We start from the raw sequence: 27,953 nt of genomic DNA, 5'->3' as shown, positions 1-27,953 counted from the left end.
CGTCCATCGAGTCTCTGTCCTGGTCCTGGTCCTGATGCATTCCTGTGAGGACCGTTCAGACGACGCCGAGGCCACACGAGTCCGGGGGCCCCGGAAGAAGATCACCCCGTTAAGACAAGAGACCTCAAACAACGGCAGACCACATATGTACGACACATTTGGTGGTCGAGGAATGTGTGGCTCGTCTGTGAAACCTTCATGTATCTGCAGACGTTAGAAGAAGGAGAAGAAGAGCCGAAAAAAACGTTTTGTTCTATTTTTAACAATATCTAACATGTTAATGAATGAATACATTAACACAATATTGAAACATTTGTCCAAACCCATAATAAAAATAAATAAAATAAAAACATAACAAAAGCAGTAGAAAAGTAGAAGTACAAAAAAAAACCTTGTAATTGACTTCCCATTTTTAACTATTTTTCAGTTTGTAGAAAATACGGCTGAATATTGCTACACAGATATCTATATACCGTATAGGTACACAATATATAAACACACATATCAAGATATAATATATATAGGCTACATACTTCATCAATATTTACATGTAATTGTACAATTATATCACATATCTTAATTAAAAACATGTATTTTAACAACATTACATATGTTATATAACAATATATAATACATATATGTAGTTATCCATACAAACACATCATATATACACATACATACAGTAAATATATTTCATATACTAACGAAAATCGTTTCCCTCTATCATAGGATGAATAGATGAGGACAATAGTAAATCCAATAATAACACAAACTGATCCTAGTAATTAAAAAGTAGGTAAAAAATATTGCATAAAAAATATATGTAAAATTAAAGAGTAATAGCAATGTTAAGTAAAACTAAAAACTGATTCAAAACAGTCATTAATAATAATAATAATTATTATTATTGTTAATACTTATAATTACTATTATAAATCTATATAGTTATACTAGTTGCAACTCTGGTATGTAACTTTCAGCAAAATCGAATCAAAATCATCATTTACAAAAGGATAATTGTATTAAATGACGTTTGGAAAATTACAAAAGTAAATGTCCGTTTGTATTTCTAAACGCCAAACGCTTTCTTGGACTGCCTGAGTCGCCGTAGCTGTGACGTCACGGTGTTCAAAGATGGCGCTGCCGGTTCGTTCAAAGTTACCTCATCTTCTGAGGTTCTCCAGAAACATTCTTTCTTCCTCCAGACTTCTGTGCTCGACTGCAGCACACGATGAGAAGGTAAATATGAACGTAAATACAAACTCTTAGAGACGAAAGTGTTTGTAAATACGGACATTATCTCGTCTTTCGTCTGCATCTCGTTTCTCTGTCTGTCAAATGTTGTTGTTTCATCACAACTTGTAGTTTTTCATGAATATATTTACACGTATTTACACTAAAACCTAATAATATCAGTTCAACTTGCTAACTATTTAGATGAATGACAAATGTGAGCTTTTTTTTTAATATACTTGAGAATTTAAGATCTCTGTGCATATGTTTTAATATATCTCACATAAAAAAACATAACATAACATAATAAAAATAATAAAATATATACATATATTTATGGTACAATAATTCCTCATAATAATGAAACTTTTATCGCCGGTAATGTACAATAATAATAAAACATTGTAAAATAAAATGAATGACATCAAATAAAATAAGATGATGTGAGATTAATAAAAACAATAAAACAAGTGACATGTAAACTAATGCAAAGGGAAAGTAAAGGTAATAATTTGATAATATTTAACATGACGTGAAATGAAGTACAGTAAGTGTCTTGTCTAGTGAACATGTAAGGTTTAAGTTTCTAAAACTTTCCAAAACCTTTGTTTGTTTTTTAAGGTTCATGTTGTGTTTTTAAATGTAATTTTTCGTTTACCACTTTTACATTTTTTTTTTATATAAGATGCAGACTTTGAGGTTGATAAGAACGATCCGTGTCATATATGTATTCGTGTGATGCAAGTATTTCAGTTTAATATGTATATTTTTTCATTTGTTGTTTTTTTAAAAGACACAGTAAAACAGTCATGAGCCATGAAGGTCTGGAAAATCTTATTTTAAAGATATTTAACAAGAACAATCGGCAGCTTGATGTTGATCAATAATATCTAGCAACTCCTGATCCTGATATTCTAACAATCCAGAGCAAGTTTACAAAGATTTCAGAATTCGTTTGGATGTTTCTATAAGTAACAAGTTGACCAATGTTATTAAATGTCTAGTTTTGTTGACAATATCTTGTAAAGTTGATCATTTTGCCTCGCAAAGTCAAAATCATCAATAAAGATGTGTACTGTTGAGTACATTCTATTCAATACCAGTGCTGAAATGGTACTTTAGAAACATGTTTGTTGCTTAAACGGTGCCAAAAACTTTGTTTCTGAATGTTTGACAAAGTAAAATAAAATAACAACAACAACAACAACAACAACAACAACAACAACAACAACAACAAAACAACAAGTTCAATTCAATTTTATTTAAAGTGTCTTATCATAACAACGTTATCTCAAGACACTTTACACTTTAAGTAAGACTATAGGAAGAACAGATCAACTCAATAATGAGTAAAGCACAGTGTGGCTAGGCGAGGAAAAACGTCCTTTTAGAAGGCAGAAACCTCAAGCAGAACCAGACTCATTGTTGAAGGAAGGGGGGGGGAAGACAGATGGACGGAGAAAGAGTGAGGGAGGATACAGTGAGAGAAAAGAAGATAGAATAGAAGAGTCCCTGGTGGTGCTGGAGAGAACTCTGGATTCGATGACGTGACAGTTTAAAACTTGGTCACTATATATATATATATATATATATATATATATATATATATATATATACATTTCAAAATAAAAGAATGTGCACATTCTTTTATTTTGAAATGTTTTTGGACAGCTTGGGAATTTATTCTAAATAATACTAATACACTGTTGTATATATGTATGTGTATGTGTTTGTGTAAATAATATTTGTAAAATTGATTGTTAGCTGCCAAAAAATAACGGTTAATCTCAGTTTTCCTAAATCATAAGTCAATCTTAAGTCATTTAATGTTTGCTCAAAATCAACGTATAATAATGTTGATGTTGATATGATGACCTATTAAGATGCATGAAGATTTAAGATAAGATAAGGGACGGAGATTATGGATGTCAGTAATATCGTATAAAACTGAATTTGTTATGTGTCGAAGGAAAAATAAACAAAATAATTTGAGCTTCAAAGAATGAAAAGACAACATCAAAATCAGAGTAAGAATTCCTTTTTGAAGAAGAGGAAGAAGAATGTATTTATTTTAAAATAAAGCTGTAGATAAGAGATGTTAGAGAATATCGATTATGGTGATATATCACAATATTATTTTCCACTATACTTTATTGATATTCCACAGCACTGTGTTCATTATTAAAAAAAACCTATTTATTTTAATAAATAATAAATAAATATTTAATATGTTTCCTTTTTTTTATGGTGTATAGTTCAATAAAGTCTGTATCAGTTAAAATAATTACTTTTTTAACAATTATAATGTGAATATTCACAGCGTTTGTCCATTTTTGTGTCGAAATTAAACTTCTGGCCACAAGATGGCAGCACTCATTACATCCTCTGCAGCTGAACGAACATTGAAATCCCACGAGATCCCGGCTATGACTGAGGACAAGAGGATACAGTAGAGATACTTTTAATCAGATTTTTTTGGACATGTTTGAAAACAAATGAAAGTAGTTAAGACTTCGTCAAGAGTCATGTGGTCTGTAAATTCTGCAACACCAGGGTCAAGTACTTGACAATACTACACATGTATACTTGTTCCTGTAGTATTGCATTATTTATATAGTTTCCCCTGTATTGTGATACGTTTTGTATTCTTTTGGCCAACACGCAAACCAAATATTAATATCACTTTTTGTCTGGAAATGATTTATATAGTGAGCTTTTTTGGAAAATAAACAAGAGAATAAAAGTCAAGATGTTATTAGTTAGTAGTAGTTAATAATTATAGCCTGTATTGTTGACGAATACATGGAGAAAAGTCCTCTCCGTCTGTTCCCTTCAGGTCTTGTAATTGGCTGCTATCACTCATGTCAGTCTCGCGCTCCAGGAAAGAGGAAGTGACTTCTAATTTGCTTTGGCATTTTCCGACCTCCCAAAAAAACCCGTGGTACTCGTGTGTCAGTTAAAACCATTAGAGCACTTCCACGCCACATGGGAGTTCCTGTTGCAGAGCGAGGAAACATGGCCTCTCCTCCGAGGATGTTCATTAACTGCCCTATTTATTTTCAACTGTCAGGAAAAAAAAGAAAAGGGTCTGTTAATTCTCAGCCGTCCCCGAAGTGTAATTTGCTCTGTCACAGTTGTTCTGCTGCCAGGACCCTCACTAGCGCACTTACCCGCTTAGTTTAACTATTGCCTGTGTCAACAGATTTCCTTTTTTTTGAAGATATCTTGCTGTGTTTCAGTTGTCTGTAGGTCGTTCGACAGATTGTTTCCGTCTTATACTTTGTTCTGAAACTCTGGGTTAAATGGCGACAGTTGTTCATATTAAGTTGAGTTAAAAAGTATACATTTGAAGGTTAAAGTGCCAAGAAAATAAGTTAAACTGGAGGAAATCCCAGGGTATAAAATATATTAAATCAGCTCTGGGTAGTTTGAGTACCTTTGATATTTTTGTACTAACATATTTTCATAACAGTTGTGATGACACATCAACTTAAAACGAATTGAATGACTCGTATATCGTGTCTTGAGGTGTTTTGTGCTATTTTTATTTTAATTACGGTACAAAAACAAAGTTAAAGTTATGTTATTTACAAACAAAAACAAAGTTAAAGTTATGTTACTTACAAACAAAAACAAAGTTAAAGTTATGTTATTTACAAGCCATATTATATTTACATTTACATATCATATTTCATTCTCCACAATCTGACTCATTACCTCATCGATATCATCCTTCATTCATCAATGGAAGTCTGGAAACAGAAAATTCTTCCAACTGCTACAAACCGGGACATGGTAACTTTTGCGACGTTTAGCAAGTGCTCATGGGAAATGTAGTCGGACTAAACACTACCAGCGTCGCTCGACTTCAAATCACATAGAATCGATTTAATGCAGCAGTATTTCGCAATAGATTAATACATATAATATAGATAAATCTGTATTTTGATTTTCCGTACAAATGTAGTCGGTCGGAGTACAATGATAAAGGAATTTAATCTGGTCAACAAAAAATAACAACAGACACACAAATTAGTTTGAGAAAATAAATACTGTCACAACATTGCATTAACGTGTTTTTCAACTTGGTCACATCTAAGAAAACACCACTTTGTTAAGTGTATGATATCAAAATATATCATGATGTGGTGGAAATACCTTTTTTTTTAGTGTTGGGCAATAAAAACCAAAAATGTGTTTGGAAAAGGAATTCTGCAAATACACAACCCTCCATACTAGGACCTTTTCAACCTAATTTTTCTGACGTTTACATCATATATTTACAGTTTATTTTTTAATTTATATAGCTTTGTAACCCATAACCCAAGATACGACAAGATTGTGTTTGTTTTCTTAACATTCTTGTCGAGCTGTCGCTCAGAAGGTCTCCTGTTGGGAACCATGTTGTTTTTGTCGAACTGCACTGAGTCACATGAGCTGGAGTTCTAACTGTGAGGTTCACGGACTTCATCCATTAGGGTCGTGGTTGTCTCAGTCTCAGGCTCATGATCATCACAGAAAACTTGTCAAGTTTGTTTTCTAAGATTTCAGAAAAGATTCTCGTGCAGCGTCGATGCTTTAGACCAGTTGCTGCAGCAGCGACAGTTTTGAGATCGACATCGATCGCTTTGGTTCGTTTCGCCTGTTTAACCAATCACTGCCTTACACTGATGTACGACCCGCCCACTTCATTTGCATACGGACAACAAAATGTCAAAATGATGAAATGTCAAAATGTATATATACCTAAATAAATAGAAGACAAAATGTATAAATAAATGACAAAATGTTTATTTATACGTAAAATAGCTCCATTCTTTGACAAAAATGAAATCAGAAGTAATTTATTTGGACATTTTGACTTATTGATGTTTATCCAAACATTTATTTACACATTTATATATTTTGTTACATTTTTGTTTATACGTTAGTCATTTATCGTCCTTCATACTTCCGGGGTTTCAAAGATGACGAAATCTTACATGGGAAACTGGCGACTGCCGTTGATTTTGGTTGTCGTCGCCCTTCGTCCCATTATGTAAGTGATGCTCAACTTTGACCCCCAATACTCTTGTATGGAACCTGAATGAGATACTGCAGTAGCTGGACGACGTGGTCTGCATGCATTGAGTCTCGAGTCAGATTTTCTTTTTTTTTTTTTTCTTCTGCAAATTGCAGAAGGGTTTTTTCGAACACTTAATAGAGATATCCTCGTGGTACTTTAGCGTCGTGACCAAAGTACCATGATGTCCAAAGTACCATGAGGTTTTTGGCGATGCTCACACCTGTAGTATATGGATGTTGTTAATGGTTTGAAAACGTGTTGTTCAATGTTTGTTGTAAACTTGTCTTTAGATGTAGCTTCTCGTGATAAGCTAGTCCATATTTTTAAATTCTTATGGAGCTCAACTGCGATAGAAAGATCATAAATCTCTGTTGTGTAAACGATTACACAACGTTTAATAGCTTTAGTCATACGTTAAAAATGTTTTGAAAAGGTTGACAATCCCTGACGTCACTCTTCATGCTCATTTTTTCTAGCAAAACAAAGCTTTACACTTGTATATTTGCTATATAATTAAATACACTGCTAATTATAGTGCCAATAGAATTTCTCACTGGTATCGACTTATTAATCTGTGTACTTATTATAAAGTCATTGTACTTTATTAATTATTTGATCAATGAAATCAGTTCCAGTATGATTCTCTAAAGGCAAATTGTGTATTTGCTGCATGGTGATTGGATGAATTCCATTTTATTTTTATCGTACAAAAATTTTCATATTAGGGATGTGTTTTATACTATATTGCACTATTTTTAAATTATTAATATTAATATTTATACTTTTTTAATATACCTTAATTCTATGCAATATTTAAAACATTATTGATTTATTCTATTTATACTATATTGCACTATTTTTAAATTATTAATATTTATACTTTTTTAATATACATTCATTCTATGCAATATTTAAAACATTATTGATTTATTCTATTTATACTATATTGCACTATTTTTAACGTATTAATATTTATATTTATACTTTTTTAAATAAAGTATTTCTATGCAATATTTAAAACATTATTTATTTATTCTATTTATACTATATTGAACTATTTTGAACTTATTAATATTTATATTTATACTTTTTAATACATTCATTCTATGCAATATTTAAAACATTATTGATTTATTCTATTTATACTATATTGCACTATTTTTAACTTATTAATATTTATATTTATACTTTTTAATATACATTCATTCTATGCAATATTTAAAACATTATTTATTTATTCTATTTATACTATATTGCACTATTTTTAACTTATTAATATTAACATCTATACTTTTTTATATACATTCATTCTATGCAATATTAAAAAAATTATTGATTTATTCTATATTGCACTATTTTTAAATTATTAATATTAATATTTATACTTTTTTAATATACATTCATTCTATGCAATATTTAAAACATTATTCTATTTATACTATATTGCACTTTTTTTTTAAACGTATTCATATTAATATTTATACTTTTTTATATACATTCACTCTATGCTGCGTTTTTCTTAATGGTTGCCAAGCAACAAAATTCCGTTGCCAGTTTCACTGCGGTGTTTTTTCCTGTTCAGTGACAATAAAAGAAAGTCTTTATGTTCTTAAACTTTTGTAAACGCAAATCTTCTCATGTTAACTTTGACAATGGTATAAACGAAGTTTAAAAGCAACCTGGAAACTTCCTGTACCATGTTTTATTAATCATGGCCGTTACTTTAAAGCTAGTCTATGCTATACAAACAGCTGAGTTTGTCTTTTCCTACGACCCGGGGAAGTCTCCATCTGCCAGAGTCTCTAACGAGCCCGGGTTTCCTGCCCGCGAACACGCCTGCTGGTCTCCACGCTCGCTCCAGGTCTGGATCCTAGAGGATCCTCAGCCAGTCAGGGTCCGCCGGCCGCCGCCTACCCTGCCCCGGTTATTTTTGGAGCGGCATCGGGGCCCGACTGCGGGGAGCGCTGTTTTTTTGAAGGGCCTCCAGTCCCATTAATCAGCGCAGGGACCCCACGGCGTGAGCGGGCCCCGAGCCCTGGCCCGCCACACTGCGGCGTTCTGTTCCTGTGCCCCCTCGCTCTGCACAGTGTGAAGTTTAGAGGAACCTCATCAATCTCACCTGTCCCACATGTCAACCGCAGATTTAATCAAACGCTCTTTCTCGGGCCTTTTCCTTTTTTTTTTTCGTTCCCCCCCTTTAGCAGAACCTTCTTGGACGGGATCGAGTGCGAAGCTGTCCAAGTTTGCGGCGAAATAGTTCTATATTTCTTTATACAGATTTCTTTTTGTATTAACTTTATATTTTTCTTACCTCAGGAACTTTATTGCTGCTGTGCGTTTATACTAATACTAGGACTTTTTCAAGATAAATTCTTTCTAGTGCTTTATGGGGTGTGTGTGTGTCAAGAATCTGGTGATACAATACGTCGTTTTTCATGATACTGTTTCAATATTTTACAGCATAATATCTATTTTTCTATTTTTATGTACTATTAACATATAAATATTCACGAAATTTGTTCATTTTTGTGTTGCAATTTAACTTCTGACCGCTAGATGGCAGCAGTCATTACGCTCTTGGCAGATCACGTCCGTAACTGGGGGCGAGAGGATACAGTGGACTCCCTCATTTTGTCTATAAAGTTTAGTTTTATATCGGGAGATAAACTAGTGGTGTTAAAATATATTAAAAAAAATCATATTACTGTATTGATTGACTTTTTCTTTTATTTGAATATATTGCCGTTAAACCATATTTTATTGTTAACCATAGTTATTTAATGGTTTAAATATCAATAAGGGGTTTAAAATTAAATTAAATTATTATTTTTTCTATAATTGATAAGCAGATATTAATGGCTTTTGGAAGTTTTAATTGAAGCACAAAAATTCCGCAGCTAAGGGGACAATAAAATCCTGTGAGATCCCAGCAATGACTGAGGACGAGAGGATACAGTGACTCCAGCAGCTTTTAAAGCTGATGTTTGGACATATTTGGGTTTAAAAACAAATGAAACCAGTTTGACTTTGTCAAGAGTCATGTGGTCTGTAAATTCTACAACACCAGAGTCAAGTACTCGATAATACTACACATATACTTGATACTACACTATCACAACACCAGAGTCAAGTACTGGACAATACTACACATATACTTGATACTACAATATCACAACACCAAAGTCAAGTACTGGACAATACTACACATATACTTGATACTACACTATCACAACACAAGAGTCAAGTACTGGACAATACTACACATATATACTTGATACTACACTATCACAACACCAGAGTCAAGTACTCGACAATACTACACATATATACTTGTTACTACAGTATCACAACACCAGAGTCAAGTACTCGACAATACTACACATATATACTTGATACTACACTATCACAACACAAGAGTCAAGTACTGGACAATACTACACATATATACTTGATACTATACTATCACAACACCAGAGTCAAGTACTCGACAATACTTCACACATATACTTGATACTACAATATCACAACACCAGAGTCAAGTACTGGACAATACTACACATATATACTTGATACTACACTATCACAACACCAGAGTCAAGTACTGGACAATACTACACATATACTTGATACTACAGTATCACAACACCAGAGTCAAGTACTGGACAATACTACACATATCCTTGTTACTACACTATCACAACACAAGAGTCAAGTACTCGACAATACTACACATATATACTTGTTACTACAGTATCACAACACCAGAGTCAAGTACTGGACAATACTACACATATATACTTGATACTACACTATCACAACACAAGAGTCAAGTACTGGACAATACTACACATATATACTTGATACTATACTATCACAACACCAGAGTCAAGTACTCGACAATACTTCACACATATACTTGATACTACAATATCACAACACCAGAGTCAAGTACTGGACAATACTACACATATATACTTGATACTACACTATCACAACACAAGAGTCAAGAACTGGACAATACTACACATATATACTTGATACTACACTATCACAACACCAGAGTCAAGTACTCGACAATACTTCACATATATACTTGATACTACAGTATCACTATATATATATATATATATATATATATATATATATATCATAATCATTTTATTTTATACACAGTTCATTGAAATATATCCATTAAAAAAATATGTTGAGAAAAAATATCAAAATTAAAAAATCTATATAGTGCTATCGAATATGATCCGGTATTTTCTAGTGTAAGAAAATATTTAAGCAATATCTTCTCACACCACTAGTGCTTCTGGGTCCACACAAGCTCGGCTTCTTCCAGGTCAGAACCTCGTAAAAACTAAACGGATTCCGAAGTGAGCATCGGGGCGAGAATTCTCTCTATCAAGGTGCGTTTTCAGCGCGACGTCTGCGTTAATGGGGTGTCTACAGATCCCGGGACGGACCAGGAACACCGGGTTCTCTGTCTTCAGAGCCTCGGGGTGTGAGTTGACGAGCCCGGGAGAAAAAAAGTTCTGCGCTGTCCTGGGATGATCCGGAGCCGCTTCCCTCGCCTCACAAAGAGCTGATGGTAATTCGCAGCAGGCGGCGAGCCGGCGTTCCCAGAGGTGGCGGTTGGGAGACGTGTTGAAATTGGCCTGGTAGAGACGGTGGTGAATGTTGGCCTTGCTCATCAGCACCTCGGTGAGGGAAATGTCAGTGGGCCACTCCGGAGCTCAAAGGCTCTGATATGATGTATGAGCCCAGAAGAGGCGCTCGGAAGGAGATGTAGGAAAAATAAATGCAGACTGATGTTTTTTTTTTTGCTTGTGCAGAAGTTCAAGTCTGTGTAGGTTTTTTTTATCCACCGTTTAATTAACGCTTACTTTTGAGAGTTTAACAAAAATGTCTGCGCGTCATCGATCCCGGATGTCTTCGTCTCCGAGGGACTCGTTGTATAAACAAAGCGGGGCGTGATGACGGGTGGCTGGAGGAGGAGTGAAGCCATTGTTATGTCATATTGGACTCTCGTAACCTCTCGTTCGCCCAGATTTCAGAGCAACATTATCAAGTAATACGTTGAAAATGTGGTCAAGATGAGGGACTTACTGTGTCTTGGAGAGAAAGAACATTTACAATATGAGAGTAAGTTGAGTTTTCAAATTAGTTGCCATTTAATCCAAGATTTTTTTCAAAGTCATCTGAAGTCGATGTATCTACCCCCCCCACCACCACCCTGTGCCTCTTTTCAAACACTTTTCTAAAATGCAAAAGCTCTAAATTAGCATTTTAAATGCAATTTTATTTTAATAACTTTGTGTTTTGATTGCTATAACAAAATATTTAAGAAATAATGATAAAATCTACTGCATTCAAGTTTTTGTCACCTTAGCTGTAGACTAAAAGAAGTTGTAAACATAGTGTTTTCCGACAAATATCCTTGTTACATGGTAGATTAGTAAATCAATATTTTCCTGTGTACATTGTTTGACATATAGTTGAGTTGTTTTTTTTCTTATTAAAGTAAGCTTAACCAATAGTGACGAATAGATGTTTTCACGATACAGGGACAACTTTGTACAGTTACTACAAGAGTAGTATTGTCGAGTACTTGACTCTGGTGTAGTGATAGTGTAGTAACAAGGATATATGTGTGGTATTGTCCAGTACTTTACTCTGGTGTTGTGATACTGTAGTAACAAGTATATATGTGTAGTATTGTCGAGTACTTGACTCTGGTGTTGTGATAGTGTAGTAACAAGTATATATGTGTAGTATTGTCAACTACTTGACTCTGGTGTTGTGATAGTGTAGTAACAAGGATATATGTGTAGTATTGTCCAGTACTTTACTCTGGTGTTGTGATACTGTAGTAACAAGTATATATGTGTAATATTGTCCAGTACTTGACTCTGGTGTTGTGATACTGTAGTAACAAGGATATATGTGTAGAATTGTCCAGTACTTGACTCTGGTGTTGTGATACTGTAGTAACAAGTATATATGTGTAGAATTGTCCAGTACTTGACTCTGGTGTTGTGATACTGTAGTAACAAGGATATATGTGTTGTATTGTCAACTACTTGACTCTGGTGTTGTAGTATTTACAGACCACATGACTCTTGACGAAGTCGTAACTACTTACATTTGTTTTCAAACCAAAATATGTCCAAACATCAGCTTTTAAAACTGCTAGAGTCACTGTATCCTCTCGTCCTCAGTCATCGCCAGGATATCACAGGATTTTATTGTCTCCTTAGCTGCAGAATTTTTCGTGTTGCAATTAAAACTTCCAAACGCCATGAATATTTGCATGTCAACTGTAGATAACATTTTTTTTAAACTTTATTTTAAACACTTTATTGAAATATAAACCATTAAGTAACTATAGTAAACAATAAAATATGGTTTAACGCCAATATATTTAAATTTAAAAAAGTCAATACAGTTCTGTTGAATATCAATACAGTATTATGAAAAAGAAAAAAAGGTTATTTTAACACCACTAGTTTATCTCTCAATATAAAACTTTATAGACAAATTTTAACTCCTTTTCTAATCCAAGGTTAAATTAAACTAGTACTTTTTAAAACAAAATAATTCCGTGTGGAATTTTTCAGCCTTTGTGGTCACAGATTCTTTCACAACATTAGACGGGAAAAAAGAAAACGTTATGTGTCCAAAAAAAAGCATTTCTGGAATTGTTTTGGTTGAAATGAAAATCATGTAAAAAAACAACAGTTTTCCTGGTTCACTCGTGGCGTCTCTTATTCTTTAATTCCCTCCTCGCGCCGATGGCTTCGACTGGTTTCCACCATTGTTGATCTTTACGTCCAAACTCTGACAGACCCTCGCCGTCGTCCCAGATGTTTTCACAGGCAAAAGGCTGTAGCATGTGCGGACATGTGTTTGCACACGACCTCCTTCTCCGGGATGTTACCGCACACACACACTAACACACACTAACACACACACTCGCGAGACAAATGAACACGTTTTTCCCGGAAAAAGGTGCCGCGAATGTGAAAACACGTCATTTGAGTGTATCTAACCTTTACGCCGCCGCCGTTAATCACCCGCACGTATTCACGATCTGTCGGGCAGCTGGAGAAAGTAGTCGTCGCGTCGGCCGACTGCACGGCCGCTGTCAGAGTAAAACATGAGGAGAGAAGAAAAAAAAACTTAACGTTTCCTCGTCTGCTCTGTGTCATCGACAGGATTGCTGTGACGTTGAGAAAGAAGTTGTTGTACGGTCGTGGATGTTTAGGTCGTTTAGGGGTCGAGTTCTGAAGGTTGACGATAAAATAATAATAATATTTTGTATCATTTTGGAGCTAACGTGGTTTCAACTCATAGTTTCATGGATAACCAATGAACTTGGGGTGTCTGATATGGCGATGTATCGCAATATTTTTTTAAGATACATGTTTCAATATTTTACTTCATAGTATCCTTTTCTTTTTTTTCTTTTTTTAAATGTACAATTAACATATGAATATTCATGACATTTGTTCATTTTTGTGTTGCAATTAAACTTCTGTCGCTAGATGGCAGCAGTCATTACGCTCTTCGCAGTTCCCGATAACGATAACTGAGGACGAGAGGATACAGTGACTCCAGCAGCTTCTAAAGCTGATGTTTGGACATATTTTGGTTTGAAAACAAATAAAAGTTGTTGTCAAAAAATATAATTAACCTATGAATATTCATGACGTTCCTTCATTTTTGTGTTGCAATTAAACTTCTGTCGCTAGATGGCAGCAGTCATTACGCTCTTCGCAGTTCCCGATAACGATAACTGAGGACGAGAGGATACAGTCGACTCCAGCAGCTTCTAAAGCTGATGTTTGGACATATTTTGGTTTGAAAAAGAAATGAAAGCAGTTACGACTTCGTCAAGAGTCATGTGGTCTGTAAATACTACAACACCAGAGTCAAGAACTCGATAATACTAAAAATGCATCCTTGTTACTACACTATCACAACACCAGAGTCAAGTACTCAACAATACTACATATATATGTATTTGTTCGTGCAGTTTCACAATATATTGTATCGCTGCCTCTTGTTCTTATTGTTAGAGACTATTCCAGTTTTTTGGGGGTTAATATTAAATTATGTCAAGATTTCTTTCCTTCATACTAAAATGCACAAAACATGTAATATTCATTATTAACATCATTTTTATAATTTGATAACGATCCGTGACAGCATTATTTTGCTGTCGCAATTTCAATTTTTGACAATGAGAAGCGTTTGTTCAAATGTTTATCCTCCACGACTGTCATTTTGGTTGAAAATATTTTAACTACAACAATCCTATCTCTTAAGTTATGTCCTGTTCTAGCCACCGTAGATTTCCTCTGAATTACTAAGAACTTTTTCTTTTATTCGCAATTGCAATGTTTAAAAGAGAATAATTATTGTTTTCGATAAGGTTCTGACGAGAGTGTTGACCTGATTCAGTCCATCGGTGGTTAAACTTTATCATGATACATAACTTTAGAAAATATTTAACTTTTTCATACGTAGTAAAACTGTTTTTTTTTGTTCAAAAAGTACCTTTTTTTCTTGTTTATCATCCAAATCTTCTGTCAGCTTTTGATACTGTGAACGGTCAAAATTTAATCTAAAGCGTATTTAAAATGTTTTTTGCGAATAATCTGCAAAAGAATTGTCCTGCAACGCCCTAAAGAAGTGGTTCCTGGTCCTCTGGCTGTTACTGGTCTGTGAGGCTTTTGTTACCGTGACGCACACACAACACTTTATAAATGACGCTAACAACTTAGCTCGTTAGCATACGGTGAAGACGGACAGGTTTGTTTGGAAGTTCACGATCTTATAAGAAAACAACTGAGACGAGATGAAAAGTTCTTACAATATGTTGCTTCAGCAAAGGGGGTTTGAAGAAATTAGTGACTGGATCACTAGTGTTTGACTAGATCATAAATTAGTATTACTTCCATGAATATACTGAGCTGCACCAAGACGCGTCACCATAGCAACCGAGCCTAACTAGCTGCACAGCTCACAGACAGACGGAGACGACAACGAGACATAGAAGTACAAATTGAAAACTTTACAGAACGTGACACTGATCGGTCAAAGTGCGGATTTAAGAAATGCTTGAATTATACAATAAAAATTAATAAATTATCACTTTTTCGACATGCATATCGCGCATGCAAATATCACGATATCGATATTTTTGCGACATATCGTGCAGCCCTACGTTTTTACCGTACAATGCAATATACTCGCAAGTGACTAAGAGTGGTTACCAAATAAATATATGTTTGAGTTATAAAACGAAAACTGTTGAAATGTATTGATGACATGTAAGATTAACAAGTGGCATTCGATTTTTTACAATGTTGCACGTTAAATGTTGGGTCAAATTTCCATTTTTAAAAAGCTCAGTTGAAGTTCCATTCACTCGACCTTCCTGTTTCTTGACCTTTAAAGTATATACTTGTTTTGATTGTTTAAGCGCTTTGTGACCCTGGTCTGGAAAAGCGCTATATAAATACAAATTACTTACTTACTGTTTGCGCCGTGTGAGATCATCACGTAGGAAGTGCCTGGACCGAAAAGACAGGGCGGACCGAAATGGTATTTGCACTGAAATGATGTGTCGACCTATAAAGATGTCAGTGTTTAAGATAAGATAAGGATGATGGTTATCAAAAATCGGAGAAAAAATGGAATTTGTTTTGTGGACGTAATTAAGATAAAATGAGCCTTAAACAACGAATAGACAAAATCATAATAAGACTCCCATGTCCTTTAGGTAAATGTATATTTAGTTTGGCCCCTTGATTTCAAGATTTTGTCCCCTTGTGTGCGTGAGTTCTACTCCCCACATTTATGGTTTTAATGTATTCTAGACGTGAGCATCAACTATTAATTGTTGGTGTTTCTCAAAGCTATGCCTGGAATGACATTTTCCCTCCAGGATCCCGGGCCGTGGTCGACACTCCTGGTTCAAATGACAACATTAGCATTGCCTACACGGCTAATAGCTTCCCCGGGGGGCTGGAAAAACCGAGAGGCAACATGCGTTTTGACGTGTCAGTGTGAGGTGAGAACACACATGAGCCAGACCGCGACCCCGTCCTCCACACCCAAATCATTCCTGACACGTCCTAAAAGCTGCTTCGCCATCAATGGCGCTCGCGCTGCAATTATGCCGTCGGTAATGACATAAGCACCCACTTCCTTCCTGTCTCTCGCGCCGACCAGAGCCGCTCCCTCAGGCCCCGGGGGCCGAGGGCTCCGCTAGACCAGGGCTGGCCCCCGAGAGCAGCCGATACTTGATCTCGCCGCCGCTGCGACCGTCGAGGGGTTTTCTGTCCAGCTATCTGATCCACGGGATGAAGCCGTCGATCAAACGGGCGAGAGTTCGATGACCACGACCTCGGGTTCCGTGACGCCGTCACAGAGTCTCCGAGAAATGATGGCTCACGATAATAAGTTCATAAGTGACGGTGCTGATTAATCTGATCTTTTACACTTTTGTCGTTCATGGAAACAAAAGTCAAGACTCTCGACTGATGTGTTCGTTTAGAATAAAGATCAAGATGAACTGAATTTTTTTTAATCTAAAATCTATAAATGTTCATCCTCTGAAAATTCATTTTTCTCATGGGGCCCTCAGACTGTATTTATGTGGCCCTGGTGAGGTCAGAGTAAACTCACCAGAATTTTTTTTTTACTGATCTTCGGTTTTAATTTGTGTTTCTAATTTTAGATTACTAATTTATTATAGGTCTGTGTTCTAGGTCATTTTTAACATTTTTTTATTTTATTTTAAATATCTTGCCCCTCAAAACTATATCAAATAAATCTTTTTTTTTTAATAAAATGGAAGAATATGATTTATTTAAATAAAATGTGTACACAATTAAATAATTCTTGTTTTCTTCTAATGATTTATTAGAATTTTTTTCCATGTTATCCAATCATATGAACAATTTTTATTGTCTTTTTCTTTTGATTTGTATTTATTTTTCTTGCTTGACGGCCTCTAAACGGTAAATAAATTGGCCCCTGAGAAAGAAAAATCCATTTTACAAGCTGCAATGAATGTTCATTTCAATGTAGTAAATAGTGTTCTGTACATAATACATGTTTTAATGTCATTTTTAAATGTAAACCTACACTTTTTACATACATTTTAACCAAATTCCCACCTAAATTTAACACATACAATATAAATTTAAATAATTTCCTTAAATAATTGAATATAAAAATAATGGCAACTATGTTTTCTCCACAATATTTGACATTATTTACTTTTCACTTTGAGGTAGTTGGGCACAGTTCTTAAAACTGAAACTTATCGATTAAACTCCATTTATTATTGTTAAATATTAAATGAATAAAAGAATAAACTGACGATATACTTGTTAGCCTGTCAGTTATCTTCAGTCTATTAATGCGTTTGTAAAAATAAATGTATGCTATGATACTATACACTCCTCTTATTGGAGTACATAGAACCCGTTACATCAGCAACAAGTGTCTGAACCCTGAGGTTAAGATCCTCCATCGAGCGAAGGGTCCAGATGGATCTCAGAGGAAATGAGTCGTGACGTCCAGACCCGGCCGAGCATTAAAGAGAAACGTTTTCCTAACGAAACAAATTGAATGTCGTCGAAGAGTGAGACGTGACATTTAACGGAGTTTGTGACTCGTGTTGATGTTGGTGGGATGTTGGAGGTGCGAGCGTTGGCTCGGAAAAGGTGACACGTTGTCGTGAGGGGTGTTTGGGAGAGAACAGAAGCTCGAGTCACGAGTCGGCTTTTATGTCGCCGTGACCCTCCGCTGCCTCCTCCTGCCAGCATTTTATCGTTTTAACCTCACTTTTTTCGCTTCTGAATCATCCATTTTTAACGTCTAAATCTCTGGTTCAAGGAACGTCCGGAGACCTGTCGGGTGTTCTCGGGGATCCAGCCGACCGGAGTCCCTCACCTGGGCAACTATCTGGGGGCTCTGGAGAACTGGGTGTCGCTCCAGGACCAGTATCCGTCGGTGCTCTACAGCATCGTGGACCTTCACTCCATCACTCAAAGCCAGGATCCGGTCCAGCTGAGGCGGAACATTCTGGACATGACGGCCAGCTTACTGGCCTGTGGGATCGATCCGGAGAGAGCGATTCTCTTCCAGCAGTCTCAGGTGGGATTGTTTAAGGTTCCTTCTCACTTTCCATAATAGTGTTCGACTTGTTACCACCGACTCGTACACCAGTGGTTTATGACAGATCCCTTCTTTTTAGAAGAGCTGGAACTATTGGTTTAAAGTCAGTGTTAATTCACTGAATATAACTTGTTACCTCACTTAGAAAATATAGTCTTAATTAACTCAGGAAAACATGTACTTGTTTAATGAAATTGTAAACTCACTGTACAAAAGTGTTAACTCGCTAAGAAAGAAGGGTTAACTCGCTAAGAAAGAAGTGTTAACTTGCTAAGAAATTAGTGTTAACTCACTAAGAAAGAAGTGTTAACTCGCTAAGAAAGAAGGGTAAACTTGCTAAGAAAGAAGTGTTAACTAGCTAAGAAAGAAGTGTTAACTTGCTAAGAAAGAAGGGTTAACTCGCTAAAAAATAAGTGTTAACTCGCTAAGAAAGAAGTGTTAACTTGCTAAGAAAGAAGTGTTAACTTGCTAAGAAACAAGTGTTAACTCACTAAGAAAGAAGTGTTAACTTGCTAAGAAAGAAGTGTTAACTTGCTAAGAAAGAAGTGTTAACTTGCTAAGAAACAAGTGTTAACGCACTAAGAAAGAAGTGTTAACTCGCTAAGAAAGAAGGGTAAACTTGCTAAGAAAGAAGTGTTAACTTGCTAAGAAAGAAATGTTAACTCATTAAGAAAGAAGTGTTAACTTGCTAAGAAAGAAGGGTTAACTTGCTAAGAAAGAAGTGTTAACTTGCTAAGAAAGAAGGGTTAACTTGCTAAGAAAGAAGTGTTAACTTGCTAAGAAATTAGTGTTAACTCACTAAGAAAGAAGGGTAAACTTGCTAAGAAATAAGTGTTAACTAGCTAAGAAAGAAGTGTTAACTTGCTAAGAAAGAAGGGTTAACTTGCTAAGAAAGAAGTGTTAACTTGCTAAGAAACAAGTGTTAACTCACTAAGAAAGAAGTGTTAACTCGCTAAGAAAGAAGGGTAAACTTGCTAAGAAAGAAGGGTAAACTTGCTAAGAAAGAAGTGTTAACTAGCTAAGAAAGAAGTGTTAACTCACTAAGAAAGAAGGGTTAACTCATTAAGAAAGAAGTGTTAACTTGCTAAGAAAGAAGGGTTAACTTGCTAAGAAAGAAGTGTTAACTTGCTAAGAAACAAGTGTTAACTCTCTAAGAAAGAAGTGTTAACTCGCTAAGAAAGAAGGGTAAACTTGCTAAGAAAGAAGGGTAAACTTGCTAAGAAAGAAGTGTTAACTAGCTAAGAAAGAAGTGTTAACTCACTAAGAAAGAAGGGTTAACCCATTAAGAAAGAAGTGTTAACTTGCTAAGAAAGAAGTGTTAACTTGCTAAGAAAGAAGTGTTAACTCATGAAGAAAGAAGTGTTAACTCGCTAAGAAAGAAGGGTTAACTCATTAAGAAAGAAGTGTTAACTTGCTAAGAAAGAAGTGTTAACTTGCTAAGAAAGAAGTGCCAACCCAATTAGAAAGAAGTGTTAACTTGCTAAGAAAGAAGTGTTAACTTGCTAAGAAAGAAGTGCCAACCCAATTAGAAAGAAGTGTTAACTTACTAAGAAAGAAGTGTTAACTCACTAAGAAAGAAGGGTTAACTCACTCAGAAAGAAGTGTTAACTTGCTAAGAAAGAAGTGCCAACCCAATTAGAAAGAAGTGTTAACTTACTAAGAAAGAAGTGTTAACTCACTAAGAAAGAAGGGTTAACTCACTAAGAAAGAAGTGTTAACTTGCTAAGAAAGAAGTATTAACTCACTAAGAAAAATAAGTTTTAACTCGCTAAGAAAGAAGTGTTAACTCACTAAGAAAGAAGGGTTAACTCGCTAAGAAAGAAGTATTAACTTGCTAAGAAAGAAGTGTTAACTTGCTAAGAAAGAAGTGTTAACTCACTAAGAAAGAAGTTTTAACTCGCTAAGAAAGAAGTTTTAACTCGCTAAGAAAGAAGTGTTAACTCACTAAGAAAGAAGTGTTAACTCGCTAAGAAAGAAGGGTAAACTTGCTAAGAAAGAAGGGTAAACTTGCTAAGAAAGAAGTGTTAACTTGCTAAGAAACAAGTGTTAACTCTCTAAGAAAGAAGTGTTAACTCGCTAAGAAAGAAGGGTAAACTTGCTAAGAAAGAAGGGTAAACTTGCTAAGAAAGAAGTGTTAACTAGCTAAGAAAGAAGTGTTAACTCACTAAGAAAGAAGGGTTAACCCATTAAGAAAGAAGTGTTAACTTGCTAAGAAAGAAGTGTTAACTTGCTAAGAAAGAAGTGTTAACTCATGAAGAAAGAAGTGTTAACTCGCTAAGAAAGAAGGGTTAACTCATTAAGAAAGAAGTGTTAACTTGCTAAGAAAGAAGTGTTAACTTGCTAAGAAAGAAGTGCCAACCCAATTAGAAAGAAGTGTTAACTTGCTAAGAAAGAAGTGTTAACTTGCTAAGAAAGAAGTGCCAACCCAATTAGAAAGAAGTGTTAACTTACTAAGAAAGAAGTGTTAACTCACTAAGAAAGAAGGGTTAACTCACTCAGAAAGAAGTGTTAACTTGCTAAGAAAGAAGTGCCAACCCAATTAGAAAGAAGTGTTAACTTACTAAGAAAGAAGTGTTAACTCACTAAGAAAGAAGGGTTAACTCACTAAGAAAGAAGTGTTAACTTGCTAAGAAAGAAGTATTAACTCACTAAGAAAAATAAGTTTTAACTCGCTAAGAAAGAAGTGTTAACTCACTAAGAAAGAAGGGTTAACTCGCTAAGAAAGAAGTATTAACTTGCTAAGAAAGAAGTGTTAACTTGCTAAGAAAGAAGTGTTAACTCACTAAGAAAGAAGTTTTAACTCGCTAAGAAAGAAGTTTTAACTCGCTAAGAAAGAAGTGTTAACTCACTAAGAAAGAAGGGTTAACTTGCTAAGAAAGAAGTGTTAACTGGCTAAGAAATAAGTGTTAACTTGCTAAGAAAGAAGTGTTACAGCACAGTTTGTACAGTTGTAACCCACTGTACAAAAGTGTTAACTCGCTGAACAAAAGTGTTAACTTGCTGAATAAAAGTGTTAACTCATTGAATAAAAGTGTTAACTCGCTGAACAAAAGTGTTAACTCGCTGAACAACAGTTTAACTCTCTGAACAAAAGTGTTAACTTGCTGAAATAAAAGTGTTAACTCATTGAATAAAAGTGTTAACTCGCTGAACAAAAGTGTTAACTCGCTGAACAACAGTTTAACTCTCTGAACAAAAGTGTTAACTTGCTGAAATAAAAGTGTTAACTCATTGAATACAAGTGTTAACTCGCTGAACAAAAGTGTTAACTCGCTGAACAACAGTTTAACTCTCTGAACAAAAGTGTTAAATCGCTGAAATAAAAGTGTTAACTCATTGAATAAAAGTGTTAACTCGCTGAACAAAAGTGTTAACTCGCTGAACAACAGTTTAACTCTCTGAACAAAAGTGTTAACTTGCTGAAATAAAAGTGTTAACTCATTGAACAAAAGTGTTAACTCGCTGAACAACAGTTTAACTCTCTGAACAAAAGTGTTAAATCGCTGAACACAAGTGTTAACTCGCTGAACAAAAGTGTTAACTCATTGAATAAAAGTGTTAACTCATTGAATAAAAGTGTTAACTCGCTGAACAACAGTTTAACTCTCTGAACAAAAGTGTTAAATCGCTGAACACAAGTGTTAACTCGCTGAACAAAAGTGTTAACTCTCTGAACAAAAGTGTTAACTCGCTGAACAAAAGTGTTAACTCTCTGAACAAAAGTGTTAACTCGCTGAACAAAAGTGTTAACTCTCTGAACAAAAGTGTTAACTCGCTGAACAAAAGTGTTAAATCGCTGAAATAAAAGTGTTAACCCGCTGAATAAAAGTGTTAACTCACTAAACTCACTCAAATAAATGTTAACTCCCTTAGAAAATGAGTTTACTAACTATAAAGTTTAACTAGCTGAGAAAAGCATAAACTGACTGAACAAAAGTGTTAACTCGGTAAGAAGAAAGGGTGTTAACTCACTCATTTTTATACTAAAGTAGCTTCATTCATGTGGTAGGTTTAACAGTCGTTACAGTTCAATGAAAGTCAGTCTATCGGTCAAGAAAGAGTTTCTTATGAACTTCCTCGACGCTGAGCGCTTGAGTTTGAAGTGTTAATTTTTCTTCTCTGTCCAGGTTCACAATCCGTTACATTCGCTCAAATCTCATCGTCCGCTGCCAACTCTGCTCTCAACGCCATGTTTATTTTCCTGCAAACACCGATAGCATCTCCTTCCGATCCTTATCTCCGCAGCTCACACTGTGCTCAGCATTCATCGGTTGGATAGAAAAACACCGGCGTGACGTTCACGCCGACGCCTCCTGCGACCACATGAAACCAGTTGATCTAACAGCACTTTTGACTTCGTCACCGAACAAACTCGGGAGTGTTTGTGAGATCGAGGAGTTTTTTCGGTCCATCTGCGTTTCTCTCTCTCTCTCTCCGGCCAGAATAAGCTTCCACGCTCCTATTTTCATCTTGTTTAGCTTCATGCCATTTCACTTGGCAGCGACCCGTCGATCCGCTGCTCCAGCATGTGTCTAAATATCACGGCGGCCCAAAGAAAATACTCAAAGAAAAGTGTGGCGAGCTGGAGGTGCCGTGACGGGAATGAAACGAAAAAAAACAACAAAAAAAAACGCTAAATGTGAGGGAAAAAATGGGATGAAACGGTATTAAAATAAAAGTTTTGTAGTGGACATGTAGCTTCGTCAAGATGGTTGACTAATGGTCTTCACCGGCACATGGTCTCAGCTCACGGTGGTTTGGTTTCTCAACCACCTTTCAATGAAGAGTTCCAGAGAAGAAACACACGAGGAAGTCATCGAGGCTTTTTTTTTTAATTGATGGAAATCGTTGAGTCTGCAGTACTTGTGGTCGCCACTTGGAGGCGTTAGAGAGTCACCTTTGCCACCCGGCCCGTGCCAATGACGTCACTGTGTGTGTCCCCCACCTCCCCCCACCTCCAGGTGTCTGAACATGCAGAGCTGTCCTGGGTCCTCAGCTGTCTGACCACCATGCCCCGCCTGCGACACCTGCCACAATGGAAGGTACACACACACACTCGCACACATTTTTCACACACCATTTTCACACTAACTCAGCCGTGTGTGTGTGTGTGTGTGTTTTTTTGACTCTAAATGACGCGTGAATTTTTTCTCGCGCCTCAAGATGAAGAGCAAGCAGAAGAACGAAGGCAGCGTCGGCCTCTTCACGTACCCCATCCTGCAGGCCGCAGACATCCTGCTCTACAGGTGGGAACAAATCGGAGTTCCGCCGAGAAGCCGAACGCATTAGATTTCACTCTTAAAATCCGCTGAATTTTCGTTGATTTAAATCATTGTTCACACCAAAAATCAAAGTAGATCAGTGGTTGCCATGGTGACCGATGAAGATGTAGGATGAGACGATGAAATGACTTCCTGTTTTGTAAAGTTTACGTTTTGGGTGCTTGTGTTTTTGATCTCGACAATAAGTTTTACGTGTTCAAGAAGTGCATTTGTTCATTCGTTTTACTCAACCCTTGTCCTTAACATCAATGTTCTTTCAACTACATTAAAAAAAATGCATTAGTTAAGTAACATTTTTGTTTAATTATAACCAGAAATACAACAGCTTTCAACTGATTTCAACAATTTTTCGGTTTAAATATCACAGTTTTTGCTATTCATACTTTTTCATGTCACTAAACTTTACTTGTGTTTATTTTTTTTTCATTAGTATATGATCCGTGCGGTCGATTAAAATCGTAGGCTTGGAAAAGCGCTATACAAATAAAACTTACTTACTTACTTTCATTTTCTTTATTTTATTTTGAAACTACACTTTAAAATAAAAGTTTAAAATGTGTAACAAAGTGTTTCCAAAAAATGATGGTGATAATTAAATCTAAATGTGGTTAATTAAATCTTTTACATAAATTTGGGAGATAAAAGCAGAGAAAAAGGCTTTTCACTGCATATGATTTAATGTAAACGACTGTGATGCATTCAATTACGTGGGACAAATCAAATTTGAAGAAAAACAAATAAACCAAAGTAAACAAATTAAGATAAGAAAACAGTTTTCTTTCTTAACTGGATGAAAACAGAGTCTTAAAGGTAAGAATACTAAAAATAATATCAGTTTATTACATTATTTCAGTTATAACAAGTTATAATAGTAAAATTTCAACCTAAATATGAATATAAAAGCCAGGATTAAGTGTCGAAGCATCTTTAAACTATGAGTTCAAAGCCTAATGTTGATAGACAGTCATGAAAACCAACTAAAAACACTAAATAATATCATTTTTGTGTCGTTTGCGTATTATTTCAGTTAAAAAAACATGTAATAAAAGTAAAATTTCAACATAAAATTAATTTTAAAGACAGGATTAAGTGTTTAAACTATTAGTTTAAAGCCTAATGTTGATAAACAGTCATGAAAACCACCTAAAAACACTAAAATAATATCATTTTGGTGGCGTTTGCACATTGTTTGCACATTATTTCAGTTAAAAAACATGTTATAAAAGTAAAATTTCAACATAAAGATGAATATAAAAGCCACGATTAAGTGTTAAAACCATTTTTAAACGATTAGTTTACAGTATACAGTCATAAAAAAACCACCTAAAACATACATTCCTGACGACTCGGCATGTGTACCAGGTCCACTCACGTCCCTGTAGGCGAGGATCAGGTCCAGCACCTGGAGCTGGCTCAGGATTTATCTCGTATCTTCAACAACAAGTACGGAGAGATGTTCCCAGAGCCCAGAGCCCTGCTGAGTATGAGAACACACACACACACACACACACACACACAGAATAAATGAGATGTTTGTGAAGATAACGTTCGTATGATATAACCATTAACGATGAAATTATTGAAGGTTCATAAACGACGCAGAAACTGCAGAAAAAGTCTGGAGTCGGTATTTACAGAATACAAGTGAAAGTGTCCAGATGTGGCAGGATTTATGGATCTGGTTCTGGGCGCGACTCCAGCAAAAGTCACATAAGAAGTCTCTCTGTGTGACAGGAACGTTCTCTGATCTGTCGTTCATTTGATGTAATTCAAGGTCTCGCCGACGCCTCCCGTCGTGCAACACAAACACTCGCGCGTCGCTCAAAAATCCCCCTTTTTAAAAAGAAAAAAAAAAGTCATAAAGTCACACGGACGCAGTCGTGCGGAGCCGCACAGCTGATCCAAGACCAGCAGGAACCAGATCCTGGACTTGATCTGAGTAGAAGCCGACTCTGACAGATGGAGGTCGAGCGCTCGACAGAAAACTCTCGTCACGGCAGAGAACGCGTTGCCAGTCGATCGTCGCCCTAATGCCTACGTTTAAAAATGTTTGAGGCAATTGACTTTACGTCGGGCGTAACTAACGTGGAACTATTTAAACCGAAGAATGATCGGAGAAATAAAATGGTTTAAATGTAGTCGTTGGTTTAAAACTAGGGGTTTCAATTATTGTGATTAATCTGGATTAATTAATTATAGTCTAAACCCATTTTTAATTTTTAATCGCATTTTTAATCTCTTTTAATGAAATGTATTACTTTGATTTAAAAAAAATTCAAGGTTTTTCGTCTTCTTTTTTCAGTGAGATTAAAAATTGATTAGATTAATCAGTTAAATTCATAATTAGTGGCCTTTTAAATCATATTAATCTAGTTTTTAATCTCTTTTAATGAAATGTATTACTTTGATTTAAAAAAAATTCAAGGTTTTTCGTCTTCTTTTTTCAGTGAGATTAAAAATGGATAAGATTAATTAGTTAAATTCATAATTAGTGGCCTTTTTAATCATATTAATCTAGTTTTTAATCTCTAATGTTACCTTTTGCAAATAACTCTATATATATTGTTTTAAATTAAATGGGGGGAAAAAATAAGTTTAAGACTTTTCTCAGCTAATTTAAAGTGAGATTAAAAACAGATTAGATTAATTAATTACACTCAATGTTTTAAGCGCATTGATCAAATTTTTCATCTTTAATCGTATTGTTTCTATTTTCGTTTAGTTGAATATATTCTTTTATTTGCAGGGAAAAGGTATTTAAAGTTCAGGGCTTTTCTCAGCTTTTTAAGAGAGATTAAAAAATCGATTAGACTAATTAATTAAAGTCATAATTAGTTCCTTTTTTAATCTCATGAATCTAGTTTTTAATCTCCAATTTAAGTGGTTAGTTTGCTAATGATTTCAACTATGATTTAATTTAAAATAAAAATTAGATTCATGCAATTTTAGGTGCGATTAAAATATAGATTAATTAATTACAGATAAAAATGAATCAACTGTGTTAAATTATATGCAGTTTTGACAGCATTATAAATGTTTAATTGTGAGTATATTACTAAAAAGTACACATTTTTCACAGATAACTGTTTTGGGGATTTTAAGTGTTTGAGGATCCGACACAAAAATGAAAGTATAAAATCGATTTTTAACCTGAAAAAGTCACTCGAGACCTCATTGGTTAACAAAACACACTGTGTTCCTGTGTCAAGGTTCTCACTTCCTGTTCGTTCTTCTTCAGGTAAAACCCAAAAGGTCAAGTCGTTGCGTGACCCCTCCGCCAAAATGTCCAAGTCCGACCCTCACCGCTCGGCCACCCTCAACCTCACCGACTCGCCCGAGGAAGTCGCCCTCAAGATCCGACGCGCCGTGACGGACTTCACCTCCGAGGTGACCTTCGACCCGGACGAGCGCCCCGGCGTGTCCAACCTGGTGGTGATCCACGCCGCCGTGGCGGGCTTGAGCGTGGCGGAGGCGGTGGCGCTGGGACGGGGCCTGAACACCGGCGAGTACAAGACGCTGGTGGCCGAGGCCGTGATCCAGAGGCTGGCGCCCATCAAGGCGGAGATCCTGAGGCTGCGAGGCGAGCCGGCGTACCTGGAGGCCACGCTGAGGACCGGGAACGACAGGGCGAGGGAGCTGGCGGCGCCGGTGCTGGCGGAGGTCAGGAGGAGAGTGGGCTTCTGCTGAGACCGTGACCAAATACATCGATCCTTCACCGACTCCACGGGGAAGTTGAGTCGGTCGACGTCTTCTCGTTTCGCGTCGGGATCACGAGGTGTTCTGGAGATATCTCGCGCTAACGCCTTCGCTTCGTAAGAGTGCAGCAGATATTCGCTGCGAAAAGGCCTCGCAAAGCTTTTCACAACTTTTGAGTTCCAGCTTTGATCCTGATGGACATCTGTGGTCTTCACTCATAGACCTTTGACCCCCCGATCTGGTTTTCAATTTGGTTTCCAGGTCTTTGGTCTAAAACATGATGGTTTTTAGTAGATGTTGTTTTTTATGACTATCAAAAAATCGTGGGAAATTTTCCCTCAGTTTTTCATCTACATTTTGGACGCCCTGGTTTAGAAGTAGAACAGAGGTTTGGATCGAGTCTTTAAAATAAAATAAAAAGGAAATTTCAAGGTTTATATTATGGTTATTTTTATTGATTTTACACCTTATGTGTT

The 27,953-nt window shown here is 35.8% G+C and overlaps 1 protein-coding gene and 1 long non-coding RNA gene across 2 annotated transcripts in view; both read left to right on the top strand.

Annotated features, from left to right (window-relative positions):
* Window positions 1-27,953, top strand: part of LOC148068094 (uncharacterized) — a 145,922-nt gene that overhangs the window by 10,303 nt on the left and 107,666 nt on the right. The window lies entirely within an intron of this gene.
* wars2 (tryptophanyl tRNA synthetase 2, mitochondrial) lies at window positions 1,135-27,953 on the top strand. Its single transcript, XM_087804203.1, has 6 exons — window positions 1,135-1,239; window positions 18,218-18,478; window positions 23,461-23,541; window positions 23,663-23,745; window positions 25,144-25,262; window positions 27,020-27,953. Exons 1-6 carry the CDS (start codon window positions 1,135-1,137, stop codon window positions 27,466-27,468), a joined length of 1,098 nt encoding a protein of 365 aa, XP_087660329.1. The 3' UTR covers window positions 27,469-27,953.

This window comes from Callionymus lyra, chromosome 12 (assembly GCF_982586985.1).
Source record: "Callionymus lyra chromosome 12, fCalLyr1.hap1.1, whole genome shotgun sequence".
NCBI lineage: Eukaryota > Metazoa > Chordata > Actinopteri > Syngnathiformes > Callionymidae > Callionymus > Callionymus lyra.
This window is presented reverse-complemented; position numbering and strand designations above follow the sequence as displayed.